The 20,270-nt window shown below is 44.1% G+C and overlaps 1 protein-coding gene across 2 annotated transcripts in view; it reads right to left on the minus strand.

Annotated features, from left to right (window-relative positions):
* Positions 1–18,043: 18,043 nt before the first annotated feature.
* FBN1 (fibrillin 1) overlaps positions 18,044–20,270 on the minus strand; it is a 239,421-nt gene continuing 237,194 nt past the window's right edge. For both annotated transcript variants that reach the window (XM_077127803.1, XM_077127802.1), the window contains one exon: positions 18,044–19,345. In XM_077127803.1, coding sequence (XP_076983918.1) covers positions 18,956–19,345 — 390 coding nt within the window. In that variant the 3' untranslated portion in view covers positions 18,044–18,955. The remainder of the gene's footprint in view (positions 19,346–20,270) is intronic.

Consider the following 20,270-nt stretch of genomic DNA (forward strand, 5'->3'; position numbering starts at 1 on the left):
CTTAACTGAAGCAGCCTTATCAACAGGTCCTACTTACAATGGGGACACACACACATGAATGGATTAACTTTAAGAACATGATTTTCTGGGGTACATATAGTTTCAAACCACCACATTCAGTTTTCCCCATTGAGCAGCAGCAGCACCTTTATTATTAGGTAAGTTTCCATATGTTCATGGGTCTAATATAATAAATTATTAAGTTAATCAGTGATTGATTTGCATTTTCTTCTTAAACCTCTCTGTATTTTCAAAATTTCCCACAGGGAATGCATATCACTTGTATAATTAGAAAACATGCATTGTTTCTAGAGGAAAAAATGTGAAATTTAAAGATCAAGAAACAGCAAAGGACACTTAGAAATTGCCAGATTGCTAAGGAAATTTTGTCTTTTGTTGCTTTTCTCCCCATATGTCCCATTATTCTCAGCACCAGTGGCAAGAAGCCAAGAACTTTCTCATCTCTGCAGCATGGAGCAGAGCAAAAACCCCCTGTCCAGCCCTCCAAAGAGGCTGAGTACCATACCTGCTTCTCCAGGTTCAGGCTGAAGTGCCATCTATAACAACTGTTTTATATCACTGTGGTGAATCCTCTCTTCTATCTCCCCACAAAACAAAATCCTCCAAAGCTTTAACTTTTAAAGAGGTAAGGCAGAGGGGTAGAAACTGTAGAAGAGTCATTGTGTTTTATGTGTGGGTCAAAATGGTGTACACTGGACACAACACATGGCAAAGTAGAAGCTTAAGTAGCAGAGGAGATGGCAATAATTTAAACACTCAGGAATTCATAGAAATCCAGAGGTAGTTTTGAATTTTGGTAGGCTAGGACAGGACTAAAGCCTCTTGTACCCATATCTAAGGGGCAGAGACCCCCATCTGAGTTCTTCAGGAGGTACTGCCCAAAATCCATCCCTCTGCAGCCTCTCCCAGCCTTTGGCTGCTATGCCAAGGTTCCCGTGAATCTTTCACTTTTCTCCCTGCTGTGTTCTCTCTTGGCAACATTCCTTATGCATAGGCCATATGGGCAGCTTTGGATCTTGTATTTGCTTTGGCTTGGTGGTTCGCCGCTTACTTCCTGTTAAATTCCTACACCTCACCCCACCTCAGAATATGGGTCTCTCTCAGCCCCACCTGCTCCTTCTCTTCACCATGCCCATGGCCTCCACTTTCTGATTTCTCCATCAGCTGCTTAACTCTTGACTGGGACTAAAATTGAACTTCTATTCAAATATTTTCCATCTGAAACTCTTGTTTGGAACAGTGTTTCACGGTGGTGGGCCTTTATTGGGCTAGAAGGGGATGATCAGGGGTAGTGCTTTGGAAAAGACAAGTTCATACATACAAATGACTTTCAAGTGAGACTAGAAAAAATCCTTCTTCCTGTGGGTTTCTGTCCAAAAAGCACCAGGCCCAGTGCAGAAGTGAGTATGGACAAGGAGGTGAATACAAAGTTTGAGACCAGAAAACAGAATGGAGACTCATAGCTGGTACACACATGCCTTTGAGTTCTCTCACAATTATCCTCCTGGGTCTTCTTAACCCAGGCCCTTGGCCTGGTCAGAGTGCCAGGACAGACCAGGCCACAGACTAAGGCCAGTACATATGCTAGATGGCCATACCTTGCATGTGCCATGACATATTCCGGCTTCTCAGAGCCAACTCGGATGCTCATCTCCTCCAGGGGAGTTCAGATAAGAACTTTCAGCTTGGCTGCCTCCATCTGATTTTCTTTTTTCCCGGGTCCAGTGGCTTTGTGGAGAAACACATTTACCTACACCAGGGGCCTCTTTCCTTGACTTACACTCAAATGGATGTCCCAACCAAGAAGTCCTCAGGAAGAGGGAGCAAGGCTGTGTCAAATTTCAGGGTGTTGGCTTGAATCCCAGCTCTACCATTTTTTTAACTGTGTGACCTTGGGCAAGTCCCTTAACCTCATGCTACCTATTTCATCATTTGTGAGATGGAGCTAATAAGGCAAAGAAGTGTGACTACTCAAAAAAATAAGCTACGAATTATAAACATGCTAGTAAACCTAAGACTGGAGTGGACTTTATGTGTGGAGAGGTGGGGGAATGAGATTCATAGTTCCATAGAGAGTATGATGGGTAGCTGAGTTGGGAAAAAATAACTTAGTGTGCTAACCCAGAGAGCTGTGTAAAAAGAGCAGAAATGTATCCAGGCCCTTGGTGTTTGGCGTTTAAGGGTCTATGAGTTGAGGTGACATGGACAGAGGACAGCGAAGCCTGGCGGGGGCACGTTCTGATATACACAGTGCTTTAGGTTTGTTCCCATTCCTCAAATGGCCTGTTTATAGCTCCTGGAATGGGCAGGGGCTGCATTGGGCACAAGGTTTGAGGTTTCATTGGGGGGATGTCTCCAGTGGGGGACTCTGTGGGATCTGGGTCTCTACTGTGACCACTGGCAGTGGCAACCACAGCCAAAAAAAAAAAATGGGGCTCCTTGTTGGACTAAACAGAGTTTTTGATTGAGTACCCCGAGGTAATACTAACCTAGGTTGATTATTTGGCCTCAAAACCCATCCTAGGGGTTTGGAGCGCTCACATAGATATAACGAGGGTGGACCCTGAAGCATTTGATTCTCACGTTTGAGAGAAAGTGACCTCTTTTTATACGCCAAGCTGGGGAATTGGTTACATTTGTATAGTGGTTAGTACTCTGCCTGGCACATTTTAAGAGCCCCATAACGATGGTCATTATTATTAAGCACATGTGCTGCAGCAGCCAGAGGGCAGAGCAGTGCTCCTTGGCAGCTGGTGTGCCCTAAGGGGAAGGTGGGGGCTTAGTGGCTGGGAGAAGAGAGTGGAATTAATTAGCAGTTGACACATACCCAGTTGCTCCAGGGAATCTCCTATCCCCACACAGAAGTCTGACCCAGTTCTGTTCAGCCCTTCTCCTGAGACTTTCTGGCTCCTGCCACCAATCTTAGCCTGGGAGCTCCCTTCCTCTCTGCAGCCTGTGGCTAGGAGGAGACAGAAGGGGTGGACCGCAGCTGAACAGCAGTTGGGAGACTTGAGCACCAGCTCCTCTCCTCCAGCACTCCCTGGGGGGCGGAAGACTGTGAGAACGGGTGGAGAGAGGGTGTAAGGAACCCTCTGTTGGTCAGGGAGGCCTCCCCTCCCTTGGAACACTCAGCAGCCAGGTCATGGGCTCATGGGGTTGTTTATCATCCTCAGTCTCAGGGAGAACATGCCCACATGACAGTGCTTTTCAAGTGGGAAAGTATTTTCCAAATATACAAGATCTTGGCCTGGGATTTAGCTGTATGATTTTCAAACCTTGGAGCTGAGAGTCTTATGTCAATTCCCTCAAAAGACAACATTGCTTAAGTCGATTGGGGTAGGCTTAGGTGCCATATTATTATAAAGCACCTTTCTGTATCCTTAAAGAAACTGGAAGAATGCAAAGGCCCTTGTTCTTGGCCATGCAGGGCATTGATTCTCACAGAATCTGAGAGTCAGGACCATGGTAGAGGTGGGGGTGGGGCTGGGGGAGGCTGACTTGGGAGGTCCCAGGGCAACTCTCGGGCAGGGCAGGTATCACCTTTCCTTTACAGATGCACCAAGTGAGGCTCAGAGAGACTCACTCATTACCCCAGACTCACTCAGAGCTGGAGAACCATCACCCAATCTGCCACCTCTTCCTGCCATACTAGAGCAATTCCTTTTATTCACATCACTCTTTGAACACTTGAAAGGGTCTTATCATTATATATTCAGTATTCTTTTCCAGACACCAAATCAAAACCACTTTCTACAATCACTACTTTCACAGAATCACGGTGTACCCAGTTGTTTGTTTTCATTTCTCCCATCTTCCCATAGGGTCCTGCATCCCATGGGCACTTCGGCACCCAGAACCTTAAGATGTCCCCCATCCCAGAGACTCTGAGCCCCTGGTCATCCTTGATTCACCTCCCTTTTCTTTTAATATAGCCCTACACATACCCTTGCACTTTTAATCTTCCACAATCTCTTCTATAATCCCATCTCCCTAGTGTTCAAGTACTAGTTTTATAGGACTAGGTAAAGGTGGAAAAACTGAGACAAGGAGAGAAGTGACATTTTTCAAGGTCCCTCAACAGCAGGGCAGGGACAAAGGCCTCTTAATTCCCATCTCTCTTGAACCCTTCCGTTCTCTTCTGCTTCCCACACCACTACATTGCTTTAATCTATCTAATGCTTGGATTCCTGCAGGATTTCATTATTTCAACAAATGAATGAGTCAGACACAGCCCCTGCTATCATGGACTTAATACCCATTGTAAATGAGCAATAAAAAACGGACATTAAGAGGCCTTCCTGCTCGTTCCACCGTCTCAGCCTCTCGACTGTTTGGATTTATCCTACACACTCCTCCTGGATTAATTTTTCTAACATTCCTATAGCAACCTACTGTATTCCAAGTAAGATCCAAACTATTCTATCCCCACCACAACCACAACTTCGTGACCCTACTCCGTTTACACATTGTACCTCCTGGCCAGTTTGCATGACTGCCCACTCCATTCTGCCCACCTCGGTGTCTTTACTCAGGGATATTTTCTCTTGTCTAAAAGCCCAGCTTGAGGGTCACATCTTCCAGAATATTTCACTGACACGTCCGACCAATTCTGTTGTGGAAAAGATAAATGTTACAAGATTCAAGGACTTTATAACTTCTTTCAGGGAATGAATAGTCCAATAATAGATAGAATGAAACTGAAGACCTTAGGGTATCCAACTCTCAACATATTTTTGAGAGCCCATTCTTGTCCACGGAACACTTACAATTCATCTTTTTTTGAGCAATTGCCTAGTTCTGGGTACTGGACAGCAAAACACAACATGGTTCCTGGCCTCTGGGTTTATATTTTGACAAGTGTCTGAAAAGCCTACAGAGTTTGTACAAAACCCTATTTTTGCAGAAAACTTCCCTCCCCTGTGAGTTCAGCCTATGGCATATTTCAAGGCCTATGATATATCTCATAAACTTGTCTAATAATATGATCCCTGAATACATCCTTATCTTCCCAGTTCTGTATGCTCACTCTGGTTCTTCTCAGCCAGAAATGTCTTCCTCATTCATACTTTCCAGCACGTTGCTCAGGTTCCCTTTTCCTTGATGTAGCCTTATGATCTTCCACTCCTTTGAACTCCATCACTACTTGTAATTTAGCAGCACATACTTTATAGCTCTTTCTCATACATGGTTCAGAGCACTGAGGTTTGGTGGCTTTGGAGTTTGTGACTGAGAACACTAGCTGCCCACCAAAGGTGTATGTTCTCCTTCCATTAAGTCATGTTGTTTTGGGGACATGGCTACCCTGTCCCTACATTTCCCAAACCCCTTGAATCTTCTTGGGTCTTGCAGCTAATTATGGCCAATGAAACTGAAGTGATATAGATCACTTATGGGCAGAGGTTATTATAGTATCTATTGTGCCTTCATCACTCACTCTTTCTCCTTTTTAACCACTTTTGTTGCAACATATTGGAAGTAATGGAGCTTCGAGAAGGAAGGAACCTGGATTCGTGAGTTAGCACTTGGAGAATAACCTCCCAGGAAAGCCCAGCCAACCTGGAACATCTGCAGAGGACTTTTGGCAAGGAATAAACTTTTATGAGGTTAAGGCACCGAAATTTTCCCTGACCAAATATAGAAAAATTGAGGACTGAATCTCATCTCTTCCAATTATTATCTGTGTCATGGTGGGAAGGTTACCTACCTTTCCTGGGTTTCAGATTCTCCATTGATAAGAAAGTATTAAAAGTATCCAACTTAAAGGGACAGTTGTGGGAATTAAATATTTCTGAACTGTTTGAGAGGTTATAGAAACCAAATGGCTTCTATATCAGTGTGTGTGTGCTTTCATTGTGAGTGTTAGTCGTGCCATTAGATTGTAAATTACTTGAGCAGCTGTTCAATTGTTTTAGATCCTTTCTGAATTCCCCACAAGGCCTAGCACAGTTCAAAGCAGATGGAAGTTCTCAAAACATATTTATTAAGAAAAAAAAAATCTTGGTTAAAGACATAAGAAAAACGACCTGTGCCATCTCCTTGATGACCTCCCATCCTACGCCATCCACCCCAACCCCGTCACACACCTCCCTTTATTGTCTCCTGCCTATGACCATTTCCCGCTGTCCTTTTCCCCCGTGAACTTCTCATCGACCCACCCTTTCAAAAGTTTATTTTTTGTGTACAACTGGTTGCTCAGTATGTGAGTAAATGGGTGTATCTATTTGGATAAAAGTGCTTTTGTGGTTTGAAATGGAGTGGTGGCCAGGAGGAAGGGAGGGGGCAGATTACTGAGCTCTTTGTAAGTAGATGGTGAGAGAACCATGCTGGATGGGACCTTATTTCTTATTTTTATAAATATGAAATTTCATACCAGTGGTATGTTAAAATCTCTAAATTGGAAGATGTCACTAAGGCCTTCTGCTCAGTATAAAATATCAAGTTGATGAAGATCAGTGATCCCATCAGATGGGTATGCTGAGACTTTGGGAACTGTGTCGATGTGCTTTTAAAAGGAGGACACACTTTTAAAAGATAAGAGCAATGAAGGAATGATGGATTATATGAGGTCATCGCAAACCAACATTTTAGCTTATCTTGAGGAAAAGTCAGAAACCGCCCTCCATTATTGAAGAGCAGTTGAAGCTCCTTAGGTGTGACAGTGTTTGACGTGCTTTTTGCATTTTAATATATTTCTCAGAGCTCTTCTAGCAAAAGCTAAGAAACAGAAAGTAACACTACAGAGTATTCTGATGATAGTAGAGAAAAAAAATGCCCAACTAGTAGGAAGCAAAAGTTTTTTGCACAAGGGCGGTGTGGTGGTGGCTCAGTGGCAGAGTTCTTGTCTGTTATGCCTTAGACCTGGGTTCGGCTCCCAGTTCCTTACATCTGAAAAAAAAAAAGAAAAAAAAACCTTTCTGCATGAGCTCTCAGTCAAGCAAAATTAAAAGTCTCGGCTTCATTTTAAAAGAGAACACACACACACACACACACACACACACACACATCAGGAAATGTAACAATTACAACTGTAGTAAAGCATTTAAAAAAAAATTTCTCTGACATGAAAAAAGTTTCCCTGGGGTAAGCTCTAATTTCAGAAATGACATGTATAATCAGCACACATATCTTTTTGAAATCTGGGGCCTTTAAACACATACTGCGTGAAATGGGAGCTGGTGGTGGCGGGTGGAGGCAGGCTGGGGTGCAGCTGCTGAATTTGAAGTGGAGGGTGACTCGGTTCAGCGTGCAGGCTGCAGGCAGCGCTCAGGGCTGGGCTAGGGTAAGGCGAGTGAGGCACGCTGCTTAGGTACACAATTTAAAGGGATGCCAAAATATCAGCAGTCAAGATAAGTAATACTTTAATGCAACATTTAAAAAATTCAAACCAGCAAACTGTAAATCGAAGGCTGGTGGCCACCTGCTTTTGCACATAAAGTTTTATTGGAGCGGCATTAGATGTCACCCAGGTGTTTGCTAGACATGCAGGATCTCAGACCTTGCTCCAGAATTTCATCCTTAAAATGTGTATTTTAACAAGACCCACACGTGATGTTTGCACCCAAAAAAGTTTGATGAATGCTTCTCTAGGAGATTTCAAGGCAGGCTAAACTAAGCCATGTGGCTGCTCCAGGCAGTCTAATAATTTTTGGTGCCCTTAAATGGGTATTCTTTAAACATGTTTAATTTAACACTTACTTAGTAGGGAAGGCAGAAATTCTTGTTTTATTTTTTTCTTAATTAAAATGGATCTCTCTCTTCATATTCAACATAAGTTGAATTACATTCTATTGAATGTAATGTAACTTTTCAACCAATTTGGAATGAATTTTATCTCACATCTTCTCCACCATTTATACTTGAATCACATTAGTCACTCACTCATGAAGCACAGAAGTGCAATACAGAAATATAATTAAGTGTTCCTATTCAAAATATATTTTAAAGTCTCTTTTACTGACTTTCCTATTGGCAGCAGTATCCCGTTCATCTGCAGTTGTTTTGTCTTCAGGTTTTCTTGTGGTTTTCTGAATCACAAAGCTTTTTTGGAGGCATAGTCATGTGAAATTTAAGTAACAGAATAGAACACGGGGTCCTGGTGAGTGACACCATTTCCAGGTTGCATGACTGGAGCCTGGAGGCAGGTCGGCCGCAGCTTGGCCCCTGTTCCACCATGCGCCTTGCCCACACTTACCAGAAACTATCACTTTCGAGAGAAAAGAATTTCTAGTTCAATTCCAGAGAACTTTATGCTTCCAAAGAGCTAATTTCTATTTTACCAGTTCTGAACAGTGGCGTTAGAAAGCCTGAGTTAATGAGGCCATATTTCTAATTTAGATATTTTTTGAAGGTTTCCCCCAACATGTCGCTACAAACAGAGTTTACACTGGGGTGTTGACTCCTGGGAACTACCCAGTGTGGGGGCAGGAATTCCCCTCTTGCCTCAAGGCTAGTGTGAGGCCCTCATAGTAGGTTGAGCCAAGGCCATCTCTCGGCCGGCATCCTCACCTCGCTGCTGCTTGGGTTTTCTCTACTCATGGCACACCCCAAACTCCAGTGAAAAGACAGAGTAAGCAGAGTCAGGGCGTGTCAAGGTTAATGTCATTTTGTGCCAACAATCTCCTTTAGATTAAGAGTGTCAACAATGGAGATGGTGCATAGTAGAATTACCTGCAGATTTTCCCAAAACACCTCCATCGGCCCGGACTTCACAATGGGCCTAAAGATTTGGCAATTGGTCTCAACTTTGGCTGTTAACTGAAATCATCTAAAAAGCTTTTAAAAACGATAATGATGGGCCTCAACTCCAGAGATTCTGAATTAATTGGTCTGGGATGCTGCCTGGATAGTAAGATTTTTCTGAAGCTCCCTATGTGATTCTAATTTGCAGCCATGATTGAGAACCACTGTGCAGACTCTTTGGAGTGAGAAGGTGGGTGTATGCATTTATATCAGCCAGAGCAAATACTGATAGTTGCTGTAATGAATAATATCCATATATCAGTGGCTTGATGCAATAAAGCTTATTTATTGTGAGTGTAAATGATTACAAATGTGTTTTTCAACTAGATGAGGGAATGGCATGTATCACTTCTAATGGCATCCCATTGATTAGAACCTTATTGCACAGCCCCAAACTAACTGCAGAGGAAGTTAGGAGATGTGGATTTTTTGTGGGCCCAAGGGGACGGAAGGAGATTTGATGAATGTATTAGTCAGGATTGTCCAGAGAAACAGAACCAATAAGCTATCTATCTATCTACCTATCTACCTATCTACCTACCTACCTACCTATCTATCTATCTATATCTATCTATCTATCTATCTATCTATCTATCTATCTATCTATCTATCTATCTATCTATCTGTCTATCTATCTATCTATCTATCATCTCTGTATCATCTATCTATAAATAGATTTATTTTAAGAAATTGGCTCACAGAATTGTGGGGGCTAGCAAGTCCAAATTGCAAAAGGCAGGGTAATGTAAGCCTTGAGTTTGTATTTCTTAGAGGAAGCTAGCAGACTGGAAACTTACAGAGTAGTATGGGACTTAGTCTTGAGGCAGAATTTCTTTCTGGAACCCAGTTGCTCTTAAAGTCTCCAACTGATTGGATGAGGCCCACCCACATTATACCAGGTAATCTGCACCCAAAGTCAATGCATTGTGGGCCACCTGCCAGAAGGAAGTCCACCCCTCAGGCACCTCCCAGCCTGCCAGAATTGAAATTGAGAGGAACTGTTGTAAGCCTGGGAACCATCTGACCACAAGGGTAGGCTTTAGAGCTGATAAATGTCCCAATAAACTATTTGAACCCCTGGATCCACCTTTGCCTGATTACTCTCTGAAGTTCACAGTTATATGACCTTGTTTTGTTCCAGTCAACAGGGTCACACATGGTCTCTTGTGACTGAATGAGTCCCAACTGAAACAATCTAACATATTGATAGAGTGCCATGTGGTATAATAATGAACTCAGGCCCAGAGTTTAAAACCCACACCCTGTGAATTAAGCCAGAGTAAAGCATACCTCGTCCCAGCCTTTGATATGGGAGAAAAATTCATTTGATCCTTTCAGAAAAAATAAGACTCTTAAATCGGGTCTGAGTAGCTCATGAGTATATATATATATTTTTTAGTTATTAGGTCAGGATCCAGTTGACAGATTTCAGATAAGAAAAAGCCATAGTGTCAACATTGCAGCTGGGTGCCCCCTGTCGCCCTAACCCTGTCTCATCACACGGACACCCACCCCCCGCCCCAGGGTCTACGTGTCCACAATCCACATTTCACCTGCCACCCTGCCAGTTCCATTGCTGACAGAGGAGGCTGCCCAGTCTGCAGAGCTGAGGTCTGGAGGAAATCCTCAATTTCCTAGGCAGCTTCTTGGCCACCATCTTGTTTCCATTTGGATTCATTTGCTGTTTCGACTTGAAGTGAAGATGCCCCAACCATGAAGTAAACTTTTATCTTTTTCTAATATAAATGTCATATACAATAGCCTTATTTGATGAAGCTTCACAGACCTGCTTTGTCACATGTGGTGGGATGGATTTGGCATTTGTCAGCCAAGGCTCTGTGGGCTTGGCGGTGACAGCGCATGGACACTTGAGGTTAGTAACTGCCTGATAAAAAACTGCTTTTATTTTTTGCAGTCTTCAATCTTGAGAAAGGTGAGAAGTACCGTTTACTAAATGAGAATCTTATCATAAAAAATTCAACAGATTGTAGTTGCCAATTCCATCTCCAGAATACTCTGCAAAGAACTGGACAATATATCCTGGCCAAATTGATGCATAAAATTAACTATTACTGTGAGCTTCTGGTCAGTTTCTACCACCTATAAAATACTATGACAATGTTTATAAATCCTTGCTTGATATGATATTTATAACTTCCTTATTTGAGAACCATGTAGGCTTACTTTAAGTAGCAACATTTAAAAATTATCATTTGTTCTTACATTCATAGTATCAATAAGACTGTAAAGGATGTTTCAGGTATACTTTTTGATCAGGATTATCTTGGAAGAGGTGAGTAAATAGACTCCAGGCTGCTTCTTCCTGTTTGAACCCAAATAACTCTGCCTACATTTTTTTAAAAGTAAAATACAACAAAATATTTAATGAGCAAATTCATCTTAGCAAACGTGAGACTGCCACAGAAAGGAGAGGGACGGGGCCACGTGATGGGAGCAGGTGCAGGGGAAGACTACAGAGAGGAGAGAATCAACTACATAAGAAACCAGGGAGGGGACCTGAGGCCAAAAGGGCAGGAGCTGTGATCCTGGAAAAGGAGAGTGCAGGGCACTGAGGTGCTGGACAACCAAATGCAAAGTTGTTTGACCATAAACATGCTATGTTCCTGGGGGTGGGGGTGGGTGAGGGGTATACTGGGGAAGGAGAGGCTGTTTGGGGAGTGGCTGTGGGGGTCCCACCCCACGCGGCTGTGCACCCCATCCTGACCCATCCCTGTGTGTCTAGGTGGGCCTGTATCCAGTCCCCAGCCTCTCCTGGCCCCACCCCATCTGCCTACATTTTATACATTAGTCTTAAGGGTAAGAATTCATTTAAATTTAGCGATGCAAATTTAAAAACAAACTCACCACTGAAAGTCACCAGTTTTCAATGTTGAGTGGGGGGAGATGGGTGGGAACGGCGTTTCTCATCCTGGCGACTCATCCTAATCCAGAAATGGGCTTCGCTGATGTCTAAGGCGAACCTACCCTAGGCCCGCACCTGCCCTCCTGGCTCCCAGGAGCAGCGGCCGGAGGCTCCCTGTGGTCTGTTCCCTCCCAGGGGAGTCTGCCGAGTCTACCCATGTCTCCGCGGAAGGGACGGCTGGAAGTCGCCCTCTAACCGGGGAGGAATCCGGCTTCAGTCTTCTTGTCCCCACCGCACAGCACTGGCAGCAAGGCAGGGGCTTGAAACACATTTGTTGAGAAGCAGGAAAAAAAGGAGGGAGAGGAGGGGAGGAAGAGGCAGAGAAGAAATGGGTTGTTCTTCTCCGTGGAGTTTCCTGTTTCCACTTGTATTTTTGTTTCCTCCGATCTCGGTCGCTGGTCCCGTCAGTAACCAGTAAGTGCTGCTAGGGGCCGGCACGGCGCTGGGGGACCCAGCTCTGATGGTGCAGGTCGTCAGAGGGCCGCACGGCCGCGGGCAGGCGGCATGGGGAACACGGAGCCGTGCAGTGGTGGGGTTCAGGGGCCGAGGTGGGGTTCAGGAGCTGGGGTGGGGTACAGGAGCCAGGGTGGGGTACAGGGGCCATGGTGAGTTACAGGGGCTGTAGTGGGGTATGGGAGCTGTGGTGGGGTACAGGGACTGTGGTGGGGTACAGGGGCCATGGTGGGGCTTAGGGGCCGTGGTGGGGTACAGAGGCTGTGGTGGGGTACAGGAGCTGGGGTGGGGTACAGGGGCCATGGTGGGGTTCAGGGGCCGTGGTGGGGTACAGAGGCTGTGGTGGGGTGCGGGAGCTGGGGTGGGGTACAGGGGTTGTGGTGGGGTACAGGAGCTGGGGTGGGGTACAGGGGCCATGGTGGGGTTCAGGGGCCGTGGTGGGATACAGAGGCTGTGGTGGGGTACAGGAGCTGTGGTGGGGTACAGGGACTGTGGTGGGGTACAGGGGCTGTGGTGGGGTACAGGGGCCGTAGTGGGGTATGGGAGCTGTGGTAGGGTACAGGGGCTGTGGTGGGGTATAGGGGCTGTGATGGAGTATGGGAGCTGGGGTGGGGTACAGGGGCTGTGGTGGGGTACGGGAGCTGTGGTGGGGTACAGGGGCCGTGGTGGGATACAGGGGCCATGGTGGGGTTCAGGGGCCGTGGTGGGATACAGAGGCTGTGGTGGGGTATAGGAGCTGGGGTGGGGTACAGGGGCCGTGGTCGGGTTCAGGGGCCGTGGTGGGGTACAGAGGCTGTGGTGGGGTACAGGAGCTGGGGTGGGGTACAGGGGCCGTGGTGGGGTTCAGGAGCTGGGGTGGGGTACCGGAGCCAGGGTGGGGTACAGGGGCCATGGTGAGTTACAGGGGCTGTAGTGGGGTACAGGGGCCGAAGTGGGGTATGGGAGCTGTGGTGGGGTACAGGGGCTGTGGTGGGGTACAGGGGCCATGGTGGGGTTCAGGGGCCGTGGTGGGATACAGAGGCTGTGGTGGGGTACAGGGGCTGTGGTGGGGTACAGGGGCCATGGTGGGGTTCAGGGGCCATGGTGGGGTACAGAGGCTGTGGTGGGGTGCGGGAGCTGGGGTGGGGTACAGGGGTTGTGGTGGGGTACAGAGGCTGTGGTGGGGTACAGGAGCTGTGGTGGGGTACAGAGGCCGTGGTGGGGTTCAGGGGACGTGGTGGGGTACAGAGGCTGTGGTGGGGTACAGGAGCTGTGGTGGGGTACAGGGGCTGTGGTGGGGTACAGGGGCCGTAGTGGGGTACAGAGGCTATGGTGGGGTACAGGAGCTGTGGTGGGGTACAGAGGCCGTGGTGGGGTTCAGGGGACGTGGTGGGGTGCAGAGGCTGTGGTGGGGTACAGGGGCTGTGGTGGGGTACAGGGGCCGTAGTGGGGTATGGGAGCTGTGGTAGGGTACAGGGGCTGTGGTGGGGTATAGGGGCTGTGATGGGGTATGGGAGCTGTGGTGGGGTTCAGGGGCCGTGGTGGGGTACAGAGGCTGTGGTGGGGTACTGGAGCTGGGGTGGGGTACAGGGGCCGTGGTGGGGTTCAGGGGCCATGGTGGGGTACAGGGGCCGTGGTGGGGTACAGGAGCCAGGGTGGGCCTTTGCTGAGGGGTCGGGGCCCAACAGAGGGCAGGCCTCTCTCATTGATCTTTCTCTTGCTGGAAAAACTGGGGGGAGACCACCTCTTTGATCACACATGTAATTTGCAGCTTCACAGTTCTTGCCTTTCTTTCATATATTGTATTTTGTTCATTCCTCTTTGGGCACAGCACTGGAATTACATACAGGTTTTGTCCATGGGGGAGCTAAGGTTTTAGTCTCAGTCCCACCTCATTAAGGTTGAGAGAGTTTTGGCAACACACCTGAACTCATGCAAAATGAGGATTATGTTAATCCAAAATTATAAGAATAATTGAGGATCAGAGGGAACATGTTTCACAAATGTTTCATAAACTACAAATCTCGATGCAGGCGTTAGAATTTTAAAAAGTGTTACGGTGTATAATAATAATCCTGGGACGATGTAGGGAAGGTGTTATTGATAGCCCCGATTTGCTGAGATGGGGCGCGGGGCCCAGAGACTTTAGGAGTTGTTGCTCTGGCCATCTAACTAGGAAGGGGAGGAGCTGAGCTGGATCACACCTCGGGTACCCCGCGGGCTCAGGACTCACCCAGAGGCCCGCTTCAGGGCCAGACTTAACACTCAGCAAACTTTCTTTAAAACCCAAGGAAAAACGTAAGCTCTGTAAACAGAATGACAGACAGGAGGAAATCACCTTGGGATGAGCACCTGAGCCATTAAGAACCATGCCCCTGGCTCCCAGGTCCTCTCCGGGAGGGAGGGGATGGGGGGGTGGGGGAGAGGTGGGGAGGCGTGGGTGGGGGTAGGAGTGGGGGTGGGGGCAGACCATGTCATGAGTCGCTTTCTCTGGGGATGCCAGGCCCACAGCAGGCTCAATGCTTGCTGGGAATGACCCCCAAGGGAACCTGGGGCCACTCGACAAAAGTGGAGGAAACAGCAGGCCTCATGGCAGAGCTGCAGCCACCGCCTGGGCGTGCGATGGCTGGAGTTTGATCCAGCAACCGCCGTAAATACGGGCAGTAGCACCCAGAATGGGGGTGAACTTGATGTCTCGGAAGACAGACAGGCACAGGCTGATTTCCTGTAGTTATATAAACACACAGACACAAACCCTCTGCAGTCAGCGATGCCTTTGAAATTCTGAAATATTGAGATCCCATTAATCTTTCCTGACGGGCCTGGACTTCTACATAGCAGAGCTGTCGGGGACACCCAGGGCACAGCTCACCATCTAGACACAACTACCGACACCTGTGACCTTTCTCTGTCTATGGCTGATAGGATCGATGGGATGTGTGATTATCACCAGGATGTTTTGAAATGTCTCCATTTCCAGAAGGAAAAGTTTAATCGTTTAGATTAGATTTAATTCTCCCCAAGAGAGTATTTTACGGTAAAAAAGAAAACAGACCTCTTTTTCTTTCTGCAACTCCCAGCACAGCTGTAAAGAACGCATCGGAATAGGGAAGTCGAGCAGGAGCTGCTAAATGGAGCAGTTGCTTTCTGCCAAAAGTCTCTATCGCGACGTGGCTTAATCTTGAACCTGAGTTACAGATTGTAGAGGGCACTAAGCTAGATGCCAGGGGAAATGGGGAGCATGGAGACAGGAATGTGGCATGTGTTTGCGGAATGGGAATAATCACAGGGATCCAAAGTAACAATGAAATTTTCTTTTGTGTGGAACAAAAATAATGATTAGAGAGCAGCAGGTAAGGAGGGTGGAGCTAGCAGCAAGTGGTACCTACTCACCCACTGTAACTCATTTCAGTCAACACGGATGTACCTTCCACTATTCAACAGTACAAATGAAACTGACATCCATTTTCAGAGGACATAATTCAGTTTGGGATCAAAGATGCAAAACAGCCTGTGTCCTAAAAAGAGGTTTATGACTTTGTTTGCCAAGAAAAACATTTTGGGTTCATTAGCAGTTAATTTGAATTACAGATTCTGTGATATTGCCAGCTCCTGCCAAATACATGAAGGGTGTCAAATGTACATGATAACACTGTAAAACCCTCATGTTCACACAGATATTTGTGAGAATGTCAGAACCTTTACTTGAGACCCAGTCCTGTAAATGAAGCCCGATATTTTCACACATGGAAATGTGCAAAACCAATCCACAGCCTTCTTTCTTCCTAGACCTAAACTCAGAATAATGCTGACAGTCTTTTTTCGTTTTTAACTCCTACATGATGTTAGGTTCACATTGGTTTTCAAAAGTTTAGCAAAGTAAATTGGTTTGCATTTTATTAAGTATTATTTAAAATTGGCAAGTTATAACTAAACTCATTCTTCAGCTTTGTGAAAGATTATCTACCAGTAATAATATTCTAGCATTTAAGGATAATGTCCTTAAACCATTTAATAATTACATTTTTAATATATATTTCTAAGAGCTACAGTTCAGAATAAAGTATATTCTGTGGACAAAGCAGACTCTGTGATTTGAAAAGCTCTAGCAGTTTAAGTGTGTAACTTTTAAGTACACACTTAAAAGATATATACTAACTAATATATCAACCCAATTGTCCTTTATTTTGGCATACTTAATTTACAAACATGATTTCTGAAATTTAACAGTATTTGTAATGGCAATGTCCAAAGTAATTCTGGCTGAGTAAAGTGCTATTTGTTGAACAAAAATGTAGTTGTTTGTGCAAGTTTAAACATTTCACAAGGCCAGCTAAGTTCATTTCAACTCTACTCACAAAAAATAATTATTGGCAAATGAAACGGGCTGGAAGGTGGAGACAAGATATTTTCAAGTGTCTGAAAGATTTACAAAACCAAGTTCTTCAACCATTGAAAGCAAAGTTGAAAGGTCACAGACAATTAGAAGTTACAGGTTTAAATCTTAGGAGTAAGAAAGGTTCTAACAAGAAGAATATTTACAGTGGAACAACAAGGAAAATGTTTTGTACAGTCAGAAACATGGAAAATATGCTGTTCAAAATTGTTGGCTCTGGAATAAATAAAAGCCAGACTTAAACTATTAAAAATATCATCAAAGTGATCCATTATGTGCCAACTCCATTTTCTTCTGTTGTTTGTTGTAAAGAAAAATCCATTACTGAATATAATGTAGTTCTGGTTAAATTATCAAAGACATTTTCCGTATGCAATTTGCTGATTAACATATGCTATATATTCTTCTCTAACATTTTCAGCACGATCCCACCATCCAACCATAAGCATAGAGTTACAAGGAATCTTGGAGTCATATTCTAATCTCCTACCCACGGTAAAAAACCCTTTCCAAAACAGCTGTTCAACTCATCTTTATTGAGCATCTATCATGAGCGAGATTTTGTGGAGGGCAAAATAAGAGATACAAAAAAAACTTCAAGGCATTCACAGCTTGGTAAGTGAAAGAAAGCATCCCTGTCCAAAGGCTCCTGTTAAACCTAGATCGATACCCTTCTAGCTACAGAGACAGAGAGCTCATCTCATTGCAAGGAAACTCATTCTCTCTGTGGGCATCTCTATAAACAGGGAGGTGAGTGTGATACTGGGATTTACATCAGCACACTTACTCCATCTTCTTCAGTGTAGCTCCTCAAAGATTTTGAGAGCACTTTCCTGCGTCCTATAGGGCTTTTTCCCCTTCATGCAAGCAATCTTATTTCACTTACATTTTCACTACCACAAAAATGCTTTACTGCTCTTCGGATTTTTTCTATTATTTCTTAGCAATCGGATGGGCTCAACTGGCTAAATAGTCAATATCGCCTTTAAAATAAAACACCATTTTCAAATTATGACTTCCATAAAATAAGAGTTATAGTATTCAATTTGGGATTATCCCTTTGTAATTAGATTAGCATTGACTAACAACAGATGTTTAGAGAGGTGAGCTTGCCAATACTATGTGCATCTTTCAGGGGAGGGGGCATGATAAATCTTTTATAATGAAATATATGTGCTCTCAGACAAGGACTAGACTTGATATGTGAAAGTATGTAAATCTACAGTGATTGAAAAGTCAGAGTATTAATTAGGTCATGTTTCAGAAATTACGCTGCAACCTCAATTTCTTATTAGCGCATCCTGTTGTGAAGTGATTCACAGGTTATGGCACCAGATTCTGCTACCTGCAATGAATGAGACAGGGACACTGACTCATGTACATTCAATTCACTTTTTCTAGTGGTTATATACTTGGCGCCTCTAGAAGCTGTAGCCAACAGGCCCAGGATAATTTAAATCCAGGAGACTTTCTTTAGCCTCTAGAATGGCCCTTCCAACCCCAAGTCCATGCAAGAACACAAAGCCAAGGGGTAAACTAAAAAAAAGAGAGACTGTTTTATTGTGACATTTATGACATCGACCCCTTGTTGACAGGAATGACCGAGGGTACTCTTGGCATATTGCACAGGTCACGATGAAGGATGCACTGGTGATCCTCTGGCTGCTGAGGCTGCTTTCTGGTCCTTCCAAGACCTCAGTGAACATGTGGGCCAGTCACAGAAATTTCCTTACCACTTGGTGTATACATTTGACAAGTCTTTGGTCTTAATAAGCACCATTACAAACCCTCACATTAAGGGCATTATTATTCTAGTTTATAAATGTTTCAATGATAAAAAATAGCACGATTACAGTATACACACACTTAATTTACATGTAATGTATTATAACTCTTAACTGAGATAAGCTACTGAACTAACTTTGGTTGATTGACATTAATGAAGTATTGGAACTGAATATTTGTAATTTGGGCTCTAAGTTGTGTAAATATTACAGTGCGTTTATAAATCTAGTTTGAAATTTGCTAGCACCAAATAGATATTATAAATGGCCGACCTAGTACTTGTACTTGGAGAAGCAACGCTTTAAAACTTTGAAAAAAACAGAACAGTCTGTCAACTGAAAGCACATTCTGTATGTTTGATGTAGGATGGCACATCAGCATGACTAGCCAACCCCCTATGGAAATACATGTCCCAGTTTTCAAGAATCAACATATATGACAAGGTAGCTTAGCTACACTCATGAGAAGCCTGAGAAAGTGGTTGCTCTGAACTAGGGTAGTAAACCTGTACCTTGCTGTTGTAATACAAGAATTGTGCTTATTTATACAAATTTACTTGGCAAGAGATTGTACCTATGACATAGAGATTCTGATTGGAAGAAAAATTCAGTCTACCTATCTAACTTTGTTTTTTATTTATTTGGTCTCTGGACGGTGAATTAATGAAGCAAAATCTGAACTTTCATCTTCAGATTATCACCCAGTTCACCACTGAGGTAGTCTTTGTCATATTTGTCTTCTAGCTGGTTAAGTTCTTTCTTTTTATAAAGCGGAGTACTACTGATTTGTAATGAGTAGGTTCCAGCCACTGGCTTCTTCTTTGTGAAGTGGAGGTAGCTGATCCCTTCCTTTTGGTTGATTTTAAAGAAGCCGTCTTCGTTTCCAGATTCAATCAAGTATCTGTTGTGATTTGTCAGGGTTGTGAGGGCTGGCAGGAGTTCTAGAACCCGGACCTTGTTACTGACCCGGGAAACATTGAAAGCAAAGGTGGCCGTCTTCTCAACGTCCCAACTCGCAAGACTCACATTGGCATCTCTCTCAGGCTGATCCTGGAAAGACACAGGACCAAGTGCTAAATAAATGGAAATATACCACATTTCCCATATTAAAGAAAGAATGTCTTGAATCTCACACTAATACAACTTTCTGCCCATGTTGTGTATACTATGTTGAAAATGCATATTCATAAAACTCTTCACTTTTTGCCCATGTTGTGTATACTACGTTGAAAATGCATATTCATAAAACTCTTCACTTCAACCACAAGTGTGTTAAGTAGGTACCTATTTATAATATTTAAAAATATTAAACTTATGTCAGGAAGCAAGTCATATTGAAATCACTTATATGTGGGGGTCTTTTTTTAAAAGAAAATATTTATTAATTAAGAACAAACAAAAACATTTACATATAATTCCATTCTACATATATATTAAGTAATTCTTGATATCATCACATAGTTGCATATTCGTCATTTCTTAGAACATTTGCATCAATTCAGAAAAAGAAATAAAAAGACAACAGAAAAAGAAATAAAACAATAACAGAAAAAAAAGATTATACATACCATACCCCTTACCCCTCACTTTCATTGATCACTAGCATTTCAAACTAAATTTATTTTAGCATTTGTTCCCCCTATTATTTATTTTTATTCCTTATGTTCTACTCGTTTGTTGACAAGGTAGACAAAAGGAGCATCAGACACAAGGTTTTCACAATCACACAGTCACATTGTGACAGCTGTATCATTATTCAATCATCCTCAAGAAACATGGCAACTGGAACACAGCTCTACATTTTCAGACAGTTCCCTCCAGCCTCTCCATTACATCTTGAATAACAAGATGATATCTACTTAATGCATAAGAATAACCTCCAGGACAACCTCTCGACTCTGTTTGGAATCTCTTAGCCATTGACATTTTGTCTCACTTCTATGTGGGGGTCTTTTAATGCAGTGGTTCCCAAAGT

Source organism: Tamandua tetradactyla, chromosome 14 (assembly GCF_023851605.1).
Source record: "Tamandua tetradactyla isolate mTamTet1 chromosome 14, mTamTet1.pri, whole genome shotgun sequence".
In the NCBI taxonomy this organism is placed as follows: domain Eukaryota; kingdom Metazoa; phylum Chordata; class Mammalia; order Pilosa; family Myrmecophagidae; genus Tamandua; species Tamandua tetradactyla.